Source organism: Mytilus californianus, unplaced genomic scaffold (genome assembly GCF_021869535.1).
Source record: "Mytilus californianus isolate M0D057914Y unplaced genomic scaffold, xbMytCali1.0.p SCAF_11, whole genome shotgun sequence".
In the NCBI taxonomy this organism is placed as follows: Eukaryota; Metazoa; Mollusca; class Bivalvia; order Mytilida; family Mytilidae; genus Mytilus; species Mytilus californianus.
Genome location: NW_026262593.1, coordinates 70945056 through 70961342, shown reverse-complemented (window position 1 = coordinate 70961342; position 16287 = coordinate 70945056). Strand labels below are relative to the sequence as shown.

At 32.1% G+C, this 16287-nt stretch overlaps 1 protein-coding gene across 1 annotated transcript; it reads right to left on the bottom strand.

The window, feature by feature from the left end:
• Window positions 1-2117: 2117 nt before the first annotated feature.
• LOC127719297 (sialin-like) lies at window positions 2118-15921 on the bottom strand. The gene is made up of 11 exons (XM_052225310.1): window positions 15885-15921; window positions 15253-15464; window positions 13662-13895; window positions 13148-13235; window positions 12239-12334; window positions 7536-7666; window positions 6719-6868; window positions 6215-6347; window positions 4717-4867; window positions 3611-3701; window positions 2118-2518 (listed from the first exon to the last, which is right to left on the bottom strand). The coding sequence occupies exons 1-11, from the start codon at window positions 15919-15921 to the stop codon at window positions 2351-2353; spliced, it is 1491 nt and encodes a 496-aa protein (XP_052081270.1). The 3' UTR covers window positions 2118-2350.
• Between the last annotated feature and the right edge of the window lie 366 nt (window positions 15922-16287).

Below are 16287 nucleotides of genomic sequence, written 5' to 3'. Positions count from 1 at the left end.
ATGGAGTGACAGTTGGCTCTAACGCTACAATCATCAGATTTTTGAAAGGTGTATATAATTTGCGACCTTCAGAACCTAGATATAGTGAAACTTGGGACGTATCTAAAGTTTTTAATTTTTTACGGAAGTTATCTCCCGTAAAATATATTTCGTTGAAAGATTTAACATTGAAGTTAGTAATGTTAATTGTTTTATCCACGGCTTGTAGGACACAGTCGTTATTTTTGCTATGTTTAGACAATTTAGTAAAAGGAAAGGATAGTTATACCTTGTTTTATTCAGGTTTATTGAAACAGAATAGACCTGGGTTTAATGTACATTTTGTTGAACTTTTTGCCTATCCTCCAGATAGGAGATTGTGTGTTTTTACTGTTTTAAAAGAATATTTGATGAGGACAGCTAAAGCTCGCGGTAATAGTCAGAAGCTTTTTATAAGTTATGTAAAACCGTTTAAACCAGTCTCAAGAGAAACAATTAGCAGATGGGTCAAAACTAAGGTAAGTCTCGTTTAGTTTTGGAATTAAATATCTACAAATAGGTCAACATTGGCCTCTTATAGGAGTTTAAAATGCCCTTGAATGATGATGTTTACCTTGTCTGCATTATTTCGTGGAAACTATAGAAGATGGAGAGAATCTTCGAATAGTAGTATTGTTCAGCAAAGTAAGACCTACACACAAGGCAACATGGTCGAAATCGTAAATTGACCCCATATATTAGTTATTTTTTTCTTGGAAGACGATTTATCCATTCTTTGTATAGACTATAATAGAAAGAGAGGAAAAAGCAAAATTGTTCATCAAAATCAGATCTACAATACATTCAACAAGGCGAAAAATCTCAATTGGTCCTTTGTTGGAGTTATGATCTGTGTCTATTACCTCGAAAACTGTAATATATAGTTAGAAACGGTAAATAGCAAACATATCAACAATAATGTCGTTTGAATCCAATAATGACGTATTTCCCATTTGGTAATAGTAGTAAAAATTTAAGCTAAAGTTTAGAAGTGCAATATCTTTTAATATTTGACTGAATCATAAAAAGTTATAAAAGAATCGATTTACGTACATGCAGAGTAACTCTTTGTTTGATTGTTTTTTAATAGACAAAGCAATTTAGATAATAAAGCATCCCCCTTTTTGGAGATAGAACATTTTGCTTTTAACAATGTTGTTTTAGAAATGTATCCCCATATTTCTATGGAAGATAGACCATGGATTTTTCAACTGTGTAATATCCCCAATTCTTGACTGCTGGATTTGCTAAGAATTGCTCATAGAGCGAGTTTTAGCCGTGCAAACAATTCAAGCATATTTCTACTAAGATAATTTTGATAACAATTATTTTACAGTAAAAATACCCGAAAAATAGTGGAGATACAACACTCTAAACATATTTTCTCTCAACTTACTAGATGAATAAGCCAATGGGAATGTGGAGATAGAACAATGTAGTTCTGACAAAAACTTGTAGGAGTAGAAATCTTGTATTATAGTTGTATAGGGAGATATACCATTGTATTTAGAAATATAGATATCTCCATTTTTATCAAAAAGTGGACATATTAAACTATAAGATTCGCACGAACAATATATTATACAAGATCTACATCATTGTAACAATGTCAAAAATCATTGGGTTACTCCTAATATAAGTAATTGGCTTGAAATAAGGATTTCATGTTTACTCATTTCCACTTATTGTGACGTTACCATGGACCTTTGACGTTCTACACAATCAACAAGTTTTTAGTGTAGAAGCCATAAATGTCCCTTTGGCAGCAAGATGAAATGTCTATTATTTCGAAAACTTTAATAAATAGGTAGAAACAGTAAACACCAAAAGTTTTAAAGGTGAGCAAACAGGCTTTTAAGCTGACTATGCAGTACGGGTTTTACTCATTGTTGAAGGCCGTACGGTGACCTGTAGTTGTTAATTTATGTGTCATTTGGTCTCTTGTGGAGAGTTGTCTAATTGGCAATCATACCACTTCTTCTTATTTTTATACTTTCAGTTTTCTTGTTTATATTTTTCTCTGTTTTCCTGAAGTGCAAGAAGTCTGAAGACTAATTATAAAAAAGTAAGTTCACATATATATTTATTAATGCTTCCATTCATGACGTTGCATAGATCTGTGAGATTTCATGTTTTTGATAGTGGTATAACACCTGAGACATTGTGTAATATATGTTTTTGATAATACTTTATGATTTTCCATTCAGGTATGTGGTCCCTATCTCTCTTTTTTCCTTTAATCTTAAAACTGTAAATTAACAAATCGCTATTAATCTAGCAATTTTAATATAATGGTCCTGCTTTAAATGTTCTGCCTATCTTCATTATACTATCATAGTTTTGTATCTGTGTCAAGTGCTGGCTTTTCAACAATAATCTCTTCACGATCCTTCGCCCATTCCTGGATCTCGCCACTTGAGAAAAATCCAAATACCACTATTCCAACTACACAGAAAGCAGCACACACATAAAACACGTTCCTCCATTCTTCTTGAGTATCCTGCATTTGATACAGGTACAAAATGATTAAAAACATAATAAACTGTAGTTGTATAAAACCGCATTTCCATTGCTTTCTAGTTTTTTTTTTTTCGTTTTCCGTTTTTTGTCATGGCATTGTCAGATTGTTTTCGACTTATGAGTTTCATCATCACTTTGGTACCTTTCGCCTCTCTCTTCAATTGCACAAAAGAGCGCAGTGGTTCCCAGAAATTCGGAAGTACATACAAAAATACTTCTGATCTGAGAAACAAGCCCTTCTATTTCAAAGTCATACATTATTGTTACATTGATTAAGAGTAGATATTCATAAAAGGGTTCAATAGTGATCTCTGGACTTTAAAAGCTTTCATTTCATACCAAAATTTACAGAACAATGTTACATATTTTGAAAGTAACGGCTATGCGTATTGGAACTATTTTATTGGAAATATGTATTTCTTTCCTGTATATTCTTGCTGACCGGGCCCGAATTATTGGTTCTATACTTAATAACACAAAGAATTAACATTATATAATATGGCTTTTCCACAATAAATGACATCTCACCGGGCGTGGTCTAAAACGTGATTAAAAGATAGGTTAATTTTGGCTTTCTCTTAAGTCAGTCATTATACATTACACAACCATGCTTATAGATGTCATGCCTTGGTTGTGCGCCGTCTGTTGTTTCTCCAATAAGTGATTTATGTCTAAAGAGTTAAAACTACTGGTAATTGAATTATTCATAAAAACGTCTGATCATTTCTATTAATTCAGTAGCCAACCCGTTTTTTACATTAAAGACGATTTTATTTCGCCTAAAAATAATGAATTTGGAGATGTTCTGTAGCGAGTAAAACGAAATTAGCTTTTTTGCTGTGATCTTTTTTCGTATAAATTAATCATTTCTGTATTGTATAGTTACTTTTATTAATTTCTCATCCCATAAATGACCAAAATACAATAACAATAATGTTCTGTCATTGATTGCCTGTTAACAGTTATAGTCTTGCCAATTAAATCAAATGACAATTAAAACAACCAAAAGAGTCGATTAATGAATTATATACTGCCAACGCCAATTAGATTTATAGTGAGGTAAGGTACTCACATTTGGTGTCAAGGCTCCAGCTACTATAGGCGCCACCATACCAGGCACAGTGGCAAAAGTATTAGTTATACCATACAAGACACCAGCATATCTAGGTTATATGATTATATATAACTCAAAAATTGAAAGCTATAACTATGCATGTATATTAAAGGAATATGAATCTTACATACAAAAAACACCAAAAAAACAATAGAAATTGAAATCTGAAAGATATTGCTAACGGATGTTGATTTCTACCACAGTCGTTGCATTTGAGCAGTGATATACAGTCACTTTCCGTATAATTTCTTAAGCTACGCGTACTACTTGAAAATGTGTAATGAATTGTAGTAACACTTCCGCGAGGCAGTCATTGACATAAACTCCTTTCTCAAAATTTCTCCTACCAAAACTAAACAACAATGTATAAATAATTTTGGTCATATTTTCCCTCAGGGCTCTTTGATTTTCCATCATGACGAACAATTTGTTCCCTTTAGAAATATTTTTGCAATGAATGATTTAAGATTGATATGCACTGTATTAGTTTATATTTTTGATGAATTTTGACCACCTAAAATATTGATAAACACAATTGTTGATGTCCCCGCCGCGGCGGAAGGGCATTAAGTGTTACCCTTGTCTGTCCGTACGTCTGTCTGTACGTCCCAAAATCAGTTTCCGTTCTCTAACTTTAGTTTGCCTCAATCAATTGTATAAAACTTATACACAAAGCTTATTACCACAAAACACAGATGAAGTTCAAATTTAGGTTGCGTCACTTTTTACCGTTTTTGAGTTATGTTCCTTTATAACGTTATATGTCAGCGGGGGCATTATCTGTGTCCCATAGACAAATTTTATGTATACGTGCTACATTTTGTACTTTGAAGCGAAAGTTTTCTCGTGTAGGCAAATTTTTATTATAAAACATTCAGCTATTGAGGTAGTAATGTATGTGTAAACAGGTTGATTTTGTTTTACAATGTATTACAATGTAAATGTACAATTGAAGAATACTCATAATTGTGTACCTTTTTTGACCTCTGACAGTCTTTGAATTTTTTTGTAATGACGTCGAATAGTTGCAGTATGATTATGTTGTCTTATAAAATTCAACTTACTTTGGGCCAAAGTCCACATGGTTAACGACGTATCCAGCTCTACTAAATCCAGTAAACATAACAGCTATCGAGAGAAATGCAACGGCTATATTGCGTTGATCACATGACACAAATCCTGTACCAATCAAAAAGGCGCCTGCTCCAAGAAAGGCTGCAGAAACAATCATTTATTTGCACTATATCACTACGAAAGACTGAAGAACAAATTCATAGAAAAAGCATTTGTCCCTTAACTATAAAAGACAATTCTTCAAACTTATCAGGATAAGTTTTTGTATTTTGATTAATGATTATGATGAAATAGTCTAAAGCTTCATATTCTATATACTGGCGATATTATTTGTGGTAAGACTCTGATGCAAAATAGGTCATTGCTTTGCTTCACAAATATTAGCTTCATACGATCAACACGTCATCTGAGAACTTAAACAATAGTTGGTTCTGATTGGTTGCTTAATAGTATTGTTACGATTCTATTGGATTGAATTGGGTTAGGAAATAGAGAGCACGCCATGGCCAGGAAATGGACAAAAAATTGCAAACGGGCAAGAAGCATCTGGATTGAATCAAATAACAGTACGGGTATGTGATACCCGATCAATGAATTTATTTAATTTTAAACATATTTTATTCATTGCGATATGAAAAGGCACAGCCTTTTAAAGCTCTCCATATTAATATTACGGGTATGCGATACCCGATCAATAAATTTATTGATAATGGATCACTTATTGTAGTACAAAGTGCTGATAGTTAAAAAGTAAAATACCAGAAGTACCGAACTCCAAGGAAAATTCAAATAGGAAAGCCCCTTATCAAATGACAAAATCAAAAGCTCAAACACATCAAATGAATGGAAAACAACTGGCATATCCTTGAATTGGTACAGGCAATTTCCTTATGTAGAAAACGGTGGATTGAACCTGGTTTCGTAGCTAGCTAAACCTTTCACATGTATGACAGTCGCCCTCTTAGGTGATGATACTAAAAAAAAAAAAAAAAAAAAAAAGTTTGCCCTCTTAGGTGGTGACACTGTCGCTGATTTGGTTAATAAAATAATCACTTGAATTTTGAATCGAATGTTGAAATAAACAAGTTTATTCAAGTTATTGCCCATGCATGTTTATAGCTTATCTCCAGTCATTAAATACATGTATAAGCAACAAGAAAATAATAGGTTTGTTCTCTAGATGCTGATCAATATTTTAATACTATTAGATTATTATTTGTTGTTATTAAACTTCAGGTTAAAATGCAAGATTTTGATTGATTAATACTAGAGGGATATTTTTTCTTCTTCTGCTTCACTTATATCACTTACTGATGACTGTAACTTTATAATGTACATAAAGTCATAGTATGTTCCTTTCAATTTAAATTTTAATAGTCATTAATTAAACTCAATAATGACAGAACATTCAGTATTCACGTTCATGTTTTCTTGGGGTAACTTTGTATTTTAATTAGAAAATAAATAAGTAATCAATACAAAAGTCACCTATGCTGTTCCATAAGCGTCTTGTCCCTGTAGTAGATAATAATTGTTTAGAACGAATAAAATCGGCCATTTGTCCTACTCCGAACCCTGACACAGCTTGACATAGGTACGGTACAGCAGATAACACTCCATTCTATAAAGATATGAAATGCAATTTGAATTTGAATATAAATGTCCCAAAAAAGTAAAACAATGCACCAAAAAAAGTCAAATGTTAGGCTATTTTTTGGCCATTATATTTCATTCTTTGGCAATCACTGTGTTCACTTAAGTTTCAGTTTGGTTCGTGTTGCGCAATCTTTAGGTTTTTTGTCACGTTGTTGTCCAGTGTTCTTCAACTTATGGTTTGTATTTTATATCCATTTTATGAAAAAGTGCATGTGAACAAAATCCAATAACAAAAAAGAAAACCCAAAACGAATATTAGAACATAATCAAACTGATAAAAATTGGATAACCCCCAAGCCGACGATTCGTTTTATCTTACATAAGACAAAAACTTACACTTTTGATGTTAAACTTAAGGACTGCTTTCATAAATGCTGGTAAACTTGTTAAAAGAGTATAATTTATCCAGTTATTACAGACATGCGCAGTTATACAAGCCATAACAGCTGGTGACTTGGCTATTTCCAACCATGGAACAGTTGATGACTAAAATAAATGTAGTATTTATTCAGTTTTTAACAACACAATGGATTAGGCAAACCGTGTTAGCTATAAGTTTATTTTGTATAACTATATAGTTGCGCCTTTCTTTTTTAGAACATGTCCTTAATAAATCGTTACCCTCCGGCTGTATCCTTTGCTGTGCTCGCAAGCTTTTTCAAACTTTTAGCCAACAATTACATATACTAGAAAACATTTAAATCAATTTAACAAACGTATTATTTGATTTTCAGCAGACTAAGTAAGATTTAAAAAACAAACCCAACTTTCTTCGGTTTAAAACAATAATAAGACACCAAAAATGCTCATAATTGGACTTGCGGCTGAATTTTATGGTAACTATTTGTTCATTTTTAAAACCGATTGCAATAAGTAACACGGTAGGGCATACATATATTTGTCAGTCTAGTTTTCTGTGTAATCTTCTGACTTTGAGTCTTCAACTTTTAGGCCATGGTGTATATATCTATACATATTCTTCTGCGTCTTATATTTTAGATTAAACATGATGTTATATATATATATATATATATATATATATATATATATATATATATATATATTTCCTTCTTAGTCGTATGTTATCTATGAAGGGTTGGACAGGGATAAGGGAATCCCCTCATTTATTGATACTTCAGATTTAAACACGTACCCGTTTTGTGTTGTCATATTCTATACTATCATTTATATAGTCTCGTTCTGCTTCACTGATCCAGGGATGGTCTGATGGAGTATCTCGGACAAGAATGAACCAAACAACAACCCATATACATGCTAAACCACCTATAATATACATTTTTACAACCAAAACCATTTACACGTTCACCAACTTTACTTTTATCTAGATTGAACTACTTAAACAATTGTTCTGTATTAAAAGCCGTGTAGATGTTAATCAGGATTACTATTTCGGATGACTCTATCTAATATTTACATCAGTTCTGCCTCAGGTATTAAATTTCCAACCCTGGTAATTTGAAGAAAAGAAACTTTGCTAACTCATAAAGTGCTTCGTTTTTTTTTTATATCTATGTAATCTTACAATGACGAAAATTCATGGTTATTACAAAATTAAATGCAAGTGTGGTATTAAACATTACATTAAATGTTTTTACAGTGCTTGAGTCTTAAGATTAAGCTTTTCAGAAAGGAGTAGGGGCAATAAGGCCCTTATTTGGCCCAAATATTAGTGCAATTTGAAATGGTACCATACATATTTTTAACTGTCCAATCTTCACCAATGTACAAGGAGTTCAGAAAGTAAAAAAAAACTTCACATTTAACTATTTTACCATGGCAACAAACTCTAACAAAATGTGTATATTTTGTACAATTCTTGATTTTTTCTTCGTTTTACGTCAACTTTCAGGTATATATAAGATTGGAAAAGTATGTGCACAACTAAGAAACAACTTTATATTTGGTTCGAATATGTTAAATTCATGAAATTGGTGCATTTAATGACGTAATTGTGATGTTACAAATTTATAAAACACACATGACTTACAAAGGCTAGAGGTTCGGACAGGTGCATAAATGCAGCGGAGTTTAACATGTTTTGTGATATCTTAAACCCCCCCCCCCCCCCTAATACCTCTAGCCAATGTCGTATAAACAAACACAGCAATACGGATTATGATTAGTACAACCAAGAAAGAACTTCCACGAGGTAAATATTTTCGGGAATGCATTACAGCTTTGTCCATTTATTTCAAATCATTACTGGAAAATATAGTATTTTACTCGCGATAGTTCTAATGTATAGGACGTTCAATTAAAACTTTGACAATGAAGGATAATCCTGATGGTTTAAAAACATGACTTGGTCCGAGTACACAGTTATCGTCCTTTGATTTTCGTTGTCCACAAATATAGTCCCTAGTGTGGACAGTGTGTTACTTGCCAATTTTTTTGATACCCCTTCCAAATTTATTTCTCCATGTTTTATGCCTCAAATAGCAAGTAGGGGGATGAAATTACACTGTAAAAAAATTTGGGTCATGAATTTTAAAGTAAAGTAGTGATTTGGTCCAGCTGAAAAAGGTTAAAAATAAGCACTTCGGAAGCTGTCAAAAAATTTCAAGACCCCCTTAACATAAAATTGTCCATATTTTGAGTTAGAGCCGATGAAGTTTTCTATAATTTTGATATAATTTGTCCCAAAAGTAGTACAACACACTGTAAAAATATTATTGAGAAAGCGCAGGTGGGATTTTTTAAATTTTCATTTATTGTCTAAAAGAAATGCACTACGAAATAACTGTGTACTCGGACCTAAGAGGTGAAATCAGGAAATATAGAATCTGTACTTTGGCAACTTCCTTGAATGATTTAATGGTGTCAAGTTGTCAAATAGCATGAAACTAAAGGATTTAAACTTTTATTTGATAGAATTTCTGCAAAAATGACAAATTTTGGCATTATATGGTCAAAATAAGCATTTCATAGCTTTTTCAATTTTGATGCATAAGTGGCATTCTGACTTTCTATCTGACAGGTTTTCATGTGTCAATATTTGTGTTTCTATGCTTTAATCCAGTTGTATTACTCATTTGTGAACTCTGAATGTACAGAAAAGAAGATTATCTCAGACAATATGTGCAAAATGTGTTGTATAAATTACCCTCGTCTAACGCCCTGTTTGGATCAAGTTAAATGTGAGGAGCTTGGTACATAAAAGTGGAAGTCCATAATAAAGACCTCACTAAATTTGTATAAAAAGCACTTAACAATGTCTTTTCTAACTGTTTCATTTCACATAATATCTTTCTTTTCTTCTGTAGGATAGCAAGTGGTTCAAATATAAGCCTGTTGAGACTAAAATTGCCTGCAAGTTTTTCACTAAAAAGTGAAAAATCTTTGTATCAGACCGTACCGTCTGCAAAAAAAGTTGAATGCAAGAGTCTTTTTGTGCTCAGATTTATTGTATCATGTCACCTGAGTATAGAAATGATAGAAAAGACACAAATTTTTATTTCCTATAGCTTCAATATGCATTTTTAAATGTAAATATGTGCTACGGCATAAATTGACCCTAAATTATTTTCAGTCTTACTTGGCCTAAGACCCTTTTAAACTAATCTGATATGTTATTTGTAAGTTTTCTTTCCATTTAAAGTACATTAAATACATATGTAAGGATTATTTATAACCAAAAAGCTTCCCAAATTTAAAATTGCTGGAAAATATTACATCTTCATGTAAGGCCCACCTTCATTGGAAAACCTCCATTTTTAGGCACAGGCTCATATAAATTTGACTTTTGAATAATTATGCTAAGTCTGATATATCAAATGAGTACTCTATTGCTTTTAATACATGATATATTATATATTAAGGCATTTTAAAAGTATTTTTTTGCAATATTTTAATTTTAAAAGCCCCAAATGTTGATAGTTGAAATTTTTCAATTTTAACGTCAAAATTTAACACGCAAAGTTGAATATAGAATTTATCATACTGTCTATAATATATATCTTATTGCCATGAAACTTTGTAAGCAGTCTCATATTTTATTAAGCTTTGGTCATACCAAGTTTTATTAAGATTGGTCATTTTTTTCTATCCTATTAGGTCCGAGTACACAGTTATCGTCCTTTGATTTTCGTTGTCCACAAATATAGTCCCTAGTGTGGACAGTGTGTTACTTGCCAATTTTTTTGATACCCCTTCCAAATTTATTTCTCCATGTTTTATGCCTCAAATAGCAAGTAGGGGGATGAAATTACACTGTAAAAAAATTTGGGTCATGAATTTTAAAGTAAAGTAGTGATTTGGTCCAGCTGAAAAAGGTTAAAAATAAGCACTTCGGAAGCTGTCAAAAAATTTCAAGACCCCCTTAACATAAAATTGTCCATATTTTGAGTTAGAGCCGATGAAGTTTTCTATAATTTTGATATAATTTGTCCCAAAAGTAGTACAACACACTGTAAAAATATTATTGAGAAAGCGCAGGTGGGATTTTTTAAATTTTCATTTATTGTCTAAAAGAAATGCACTACGAAATAACTGTGTACTCGGACCTAAGACTTGATGCAAATCGAACTAAAGATACTGTGATAAAAGCTCACACATGATACCCCCCTTTACTACAGGGTTGGCCTAAATCTATGATTTTCTTGGGAAATACTAAAAAATAATGTGGGTCAGAAAACAAAATAAGAGGTGCTCAATGTCATCATATGGTTAAGGTTTCTGAGAAAGTTTCAATAAACTATAATACAGGCTTTAGAGATAGGAGTTAAGCCAATTGCAACTGATTTTTAAAGTTTATTCTAATGTTGTGCTCTTACACCACTTTTCATGATTAGGGGAATGTTGATCACTCACAATTGTGTACATTCTTCATATGCATGTCCCCAAGTCAGTAGCCTGTTATACAGTAATTGTCGTTGGTTCATATCTGTCATATTTTTTTTTTTCGCAAATTGTTTATTTGTAATTTATGCCGTTAGTTTTATAGTTTTGCCTTTGATATCAAACTTTACAATATGAGTTTTTCTCGATGTTGAAGGCCGTACGATGGCCTATAATTGCCTACTATCACTTCATTTTAACTCTGGTGGACAGTTGTATTATTGGAAATCATATCAAAGAAGGAGGAGTTACGGATACAAAACGGGTAGCCTTGGAAAAATCAATGGCAAAGACCTGAATTTTTTAGGCGAAAGTAATTGAGTTGAAAAAAAAACAGGCGATGCACAATGACATTTGATGGTGGAGATTCTGAATATTAAGGGGTTTAATGAGAAGCTGATACAGTATTGTACAGTAATATGCGGATATGGCAAAGTCCATGTCATGCCAAAATAATACTAAAACACATTCGGATGAAGATATGAAAAAGGAGGTGCAAAAATACACAATGTACGTATGAATCTGTGTGCACAAAAGGATACATTAATGGGACGGACGAACGAATTATTCTATCTCTAAAATCTATCGCTTTTGAACGCGGGGATATAATAACAATAGATGTGATGCGAGCAAAATTCACAATATGATACACTATCTATCGCGCATGCTATAATTTGCTTTGTGAAATCCAAATATAATTCGGATCGAACAGCAAAATAAGAGGTGCACACGTGTCAGAAATGAAAGCGCACAACAAAAAAGTAAAAAAGCCTTCCAAGACGTCATAAATATTTAGACTAGAGCAAGTGCAGATACAAAATTAGGACGAGAGGGCGACCGGATATACGGATAGAATCCTCAATCACACTATACCTCCCGCTACAGAAAGGAGGGGGATGATAAAAACGCACACGACTTTAGCCAAAGTCGGCCAAATATTTATAGATATATAACAGAACCTTTTTAAAAATCCCTGTAAACTTGCCCAATACTACTTACCAGTAATATAAAATATTGACCCCCATCCATTATCAAAGCCATATTCACATAAAAACCCAGATGAAGCAAACGTTCCTACGCTACCAAACATAGTACCTGAAAGAAAGTGCAATAATTACAGATGCAAATAAACTTAGTATTATTACTGATATAGATGAGCAAAACTCTTCAATCCTAACAAATTCGACATGTTTATCATGACCTTGAAGAGGTACTCATGGTTTTAAGAATCCAAAGAAGCTCACTCATTTTAATTTTCAAAGCGCTATTTTTTCTTTTTAATTATCTTTTGGTATAGTTTTTTATGAACCCACAAATTTTTTTATGGTAAAAAATGTCTTCTAATGACTGTTTGCCCAATAAAACATTTTGAATTAAGTTGTATTTAACAAAGATATTTGTAAGTGTTAAATATCTTTTGGTCAGCCTTTGCAAATATCTGTTTTGTCCAACAACTATCTGTTAAATGATCATTTAGGTCTAATATATAAATAACGAAATGTTTATGACATATTACAGTGACATTACACGTAACCTTCTGCACTATGTGTTCAGCTTATTTCCACCTATTCATGTATAAATAAAATTTCATATTTTGGAGGCTTGACACGTTTTACTAGGTTTTGCAATTTCAAGTGCCTAAACAACATCTCATTGTTTTCCCAAATTGGTCAAAAATAAAATTTACTTTTAAAATATATTCAAATTGCACAAGCGAATACTCGACATCAAACGTGTATATATATATATATATATAGCAAAGCCATTGCAGTACAAGAATGTGCAAAATAGACAATTTAAATAAATAACGAAAATCTTTAACTAGAGTTGAATGTATTACAGTGATTTGAAGAGTAAACAATGTGTTACGACCAAAGTTTGTATAAGAAGTGAGATGTCTTTACTGACCTAGATAAGAAACAGTAACGAGTCTGCTACGCTCCAAAGGAGGGGCCCAACGCCCCCACATAGACTGCATTGATGGGAAAGAAACTCCCTGAAAAAGTTTTATATTGATACGATTATTAGTACATTTTTATGACGAATACTGAAGTCATGTATCCTAGTTTTCAGTAACTGCAAGTACTCTTAGTTCGGTTGTTGTTGTTTGTTGCTGTCTGCCATATTTGTTCTTCGTTAATTGCTTTTGGCAGAATTTAGGAAGTAGAATTTCTATTTTGAATTGTATAAAATTTTGTCATACGGGAGCCCTTTATAGCTTGATATACTGTATGGATTTTGCTCATTGTCTAAGGACATATAATGCCCTATAGTTGTAAACATTCTTCCGTCTTATTGACAATTTTATCACATATCTAAAATATGAATTCGGTATTTAACTATGCAATACAAATTATACAGTTCATATTTAACTTTGTAATACAAATTTTACAGTTTATATTGATAGTGTTTAACATCTTACCGTTGCTAGTCCAAGCAGGACTCGAAGAACGTAAACCAGAACTACGGATACTCTAGCACACACAGGCATCACCAGTGTACAAACGCATGCTACTGCCATGGCGGTACCAAATACACGTCGTCCACCAAATCTGTCGGACAAATAGCCACCAGGAATTTGAGTAACAATATACCCATAGAAAAATGACGCAAGAAGGGTTGATTGGATTTGTTTTTCCCATTCAAATTCAGCATGCTGTAATGGTCAGAAACTGTTTAAATTCATTATGTGTTTTGAAACAAAAATATCATTTAAACAATTGTTCAAAAAGCCAATGGATGGTTTCATGTTTCACACAAAAAATAAGAAAAATATAACATATTCAAGAATTGCTTCCATTTCGATTCAAAAAAAAAAAAAAAAATAGAATGTGTATCAAAAAGTAAAATCACAAAAATATTGAACTCCGAGTAAAATTCAAAACGGAAAGTCCCTATTCAAATGGCAAAATCAAAAGTTCAAACACATCAAACGAATGGACAACAACTGTCATATTCCTAACTTGGTACAGGCATTTTCTTATGTAGAAAATGGTGAATTAAACCTGGTTTTATAGCTAGCTAAACCTCTCACTTGTATATTATTCTTATTGCAATCGGCTTCTTAATACCATATTTCATATTTAGAAATCACAGAATATATAGGAAAGTTCAAAAATTTTGTCAAATATACATGTTTTCTGTTGTTTTGTGTTTTGGTTTTGTACGGACATGACAAAATCTATTTTTTTATACCGAATGATTGGTGTTTGTATAACTTTCTGTGACAGACAGCGCACGCTGATAAAGGACAAGAACAAATTAACAATCATCCGTTTGGTAGATGCTGTAAATTGGGTCAATCTGGATGAATTGCGGAGTTATAGTCATCGGATTGAAGACTCAATTCCAGCCCGACGTTGCTGTGGTTTTATACGTGCCTCATTGCAAAGCGATCAATAGATTGATTAATAATATTAGTTCTCCTCCGACAAATATTCTTAAACAATCTCATGTTTGTCTTTTTTTCAACGTTTTCGATTTTTTTTCCAAAGGTTTTGCTTGTTTTGAATATCTAATGAAAGTTTGAAAAGTTTGATCATATCTTGCATGCAAATGGTATGGTAATGAGTTTTGCAATTGCAACCGTTTATGATTATTTTGCGATGAGCTTACGAAAGATGGCGTTACAGATTTATTTTTGCCGGCTTTAATACACGTTAATGATAAATTGAACTCCAATTACTTTGAGTGAGATCGATCAAGATGAGCTTTTAAAAATTATTGGATTATCCTTTTTACCAGCTTTGTAGCATTTTTAAAAGTACATTAAAAAAATATCTACTTTTAACGCATGTTATTGGTCCAATAAAGCTTTGTGTTGCCCATTGTCGGCTTTAATACACGTTAGTGATAAGTTGAACTCCAATTACTTGGAGTGAGATCGATCGAGATGAGCTTTTAAAAGTTACTGGATTATCCTTTTGACCAGCTTTGTAGCATTTTTAAAAGTACATTAACAAAATATCTACTTTTGAAGCATGTTATTGATCGAAACTTTAATCACTGAATACCTGATTAAATACTGCTTGTTCTGCAGCTTTGCCAGAACATGTAGAAGACGTTTCATTGATATCACTGATGTTACTCGATGATGACGAATTTAAAGACTTTACCATACATACTATAGCAACACTAAAGTTAACTCGTAGTGCATAGACAAATATAAAACCGAAAAATCCAGTATACGCCAAAATCCAACGCTGTGAGCAACAACAGGGTACATCTAAAAAGATAAACTAAAAATGTTATTTTTGGCCTACCGTAGTATGCTTACATAACTTTATCCATCTTTTATTTTGTTTGTACAGTAAACACACAGATAGAGGACAATACGATATATGTTATAAGAAACCCATCAAATAAAAAAAAAAAATTTTCTGCAAAAGTGGAATAATTGCTTTATTGGACCAACATTAACATTTTATTCAATATAATATTCACTTTTCTTACCACTGTATCAAGCTGCAAACAGAACGTTGGTTTGCTGTAAACCGATGATAAACTTTCATCAAACATTTATACAATCATTTTTTCATTGTATCAAAAAATCGCAATGCCTTTAAACCCAGAAATTGTCAAGAAATCTACTAAAGGTCTTTTTATATACATGATTTTTTTTTTATATAAATTGAATTTGTATTACCTTTATCATCATCCTTCTTTTCAACCTGTTTCCCCATTATGATGTTTAACATAGACTGATAACGTGATATAACCTTAGGAGTATGGCCATATCTTACGGGATTAGAAACAGAGGAATTATAAATGTATAAAATGTGATAGAATTATCGCCACATGTCTTATTTTTACCTTTATGTAATATAGTTTACATGAATAGATATCATTAACAAATATTTTTTTAAATTTATTTTTGCTATTTTGAGGACTCATAAGTAATGAATGATATAGACGAGAGAAAAAAGGGAATATTGAAACAATAAAAACAAAAGTAAAGAAATGTATAAACATGCAATTATATTTTTTTTAGCTGTTTTTTTCGTATATTGTATTTCTTCTCCAGTGCGTTGCATGTATCTCTTTTTCAT

Coding starts and splice junctions, on each gene's coding strand:
- LOC127719297 (XM_052225310.1), bottom strand. CDS start 15,921: ATGGGGAAACAGGTTGAAAAGAAGGATGATGATAAAG. Junction 13,896..15,252: donor AACAAGCAGTATTTAATCAG/GTATTCAGTGAT, acceptor TGACCATTACAG/CATGCTGAATTTGAATGGGA. Junction 4,868..6,214: donor ACGCTTATGGAACAGCATAG/GTGACTTTTGTA, acceptor TTGTTTCTGCAG/CCTTTCTTGGAGCAGGCGCC.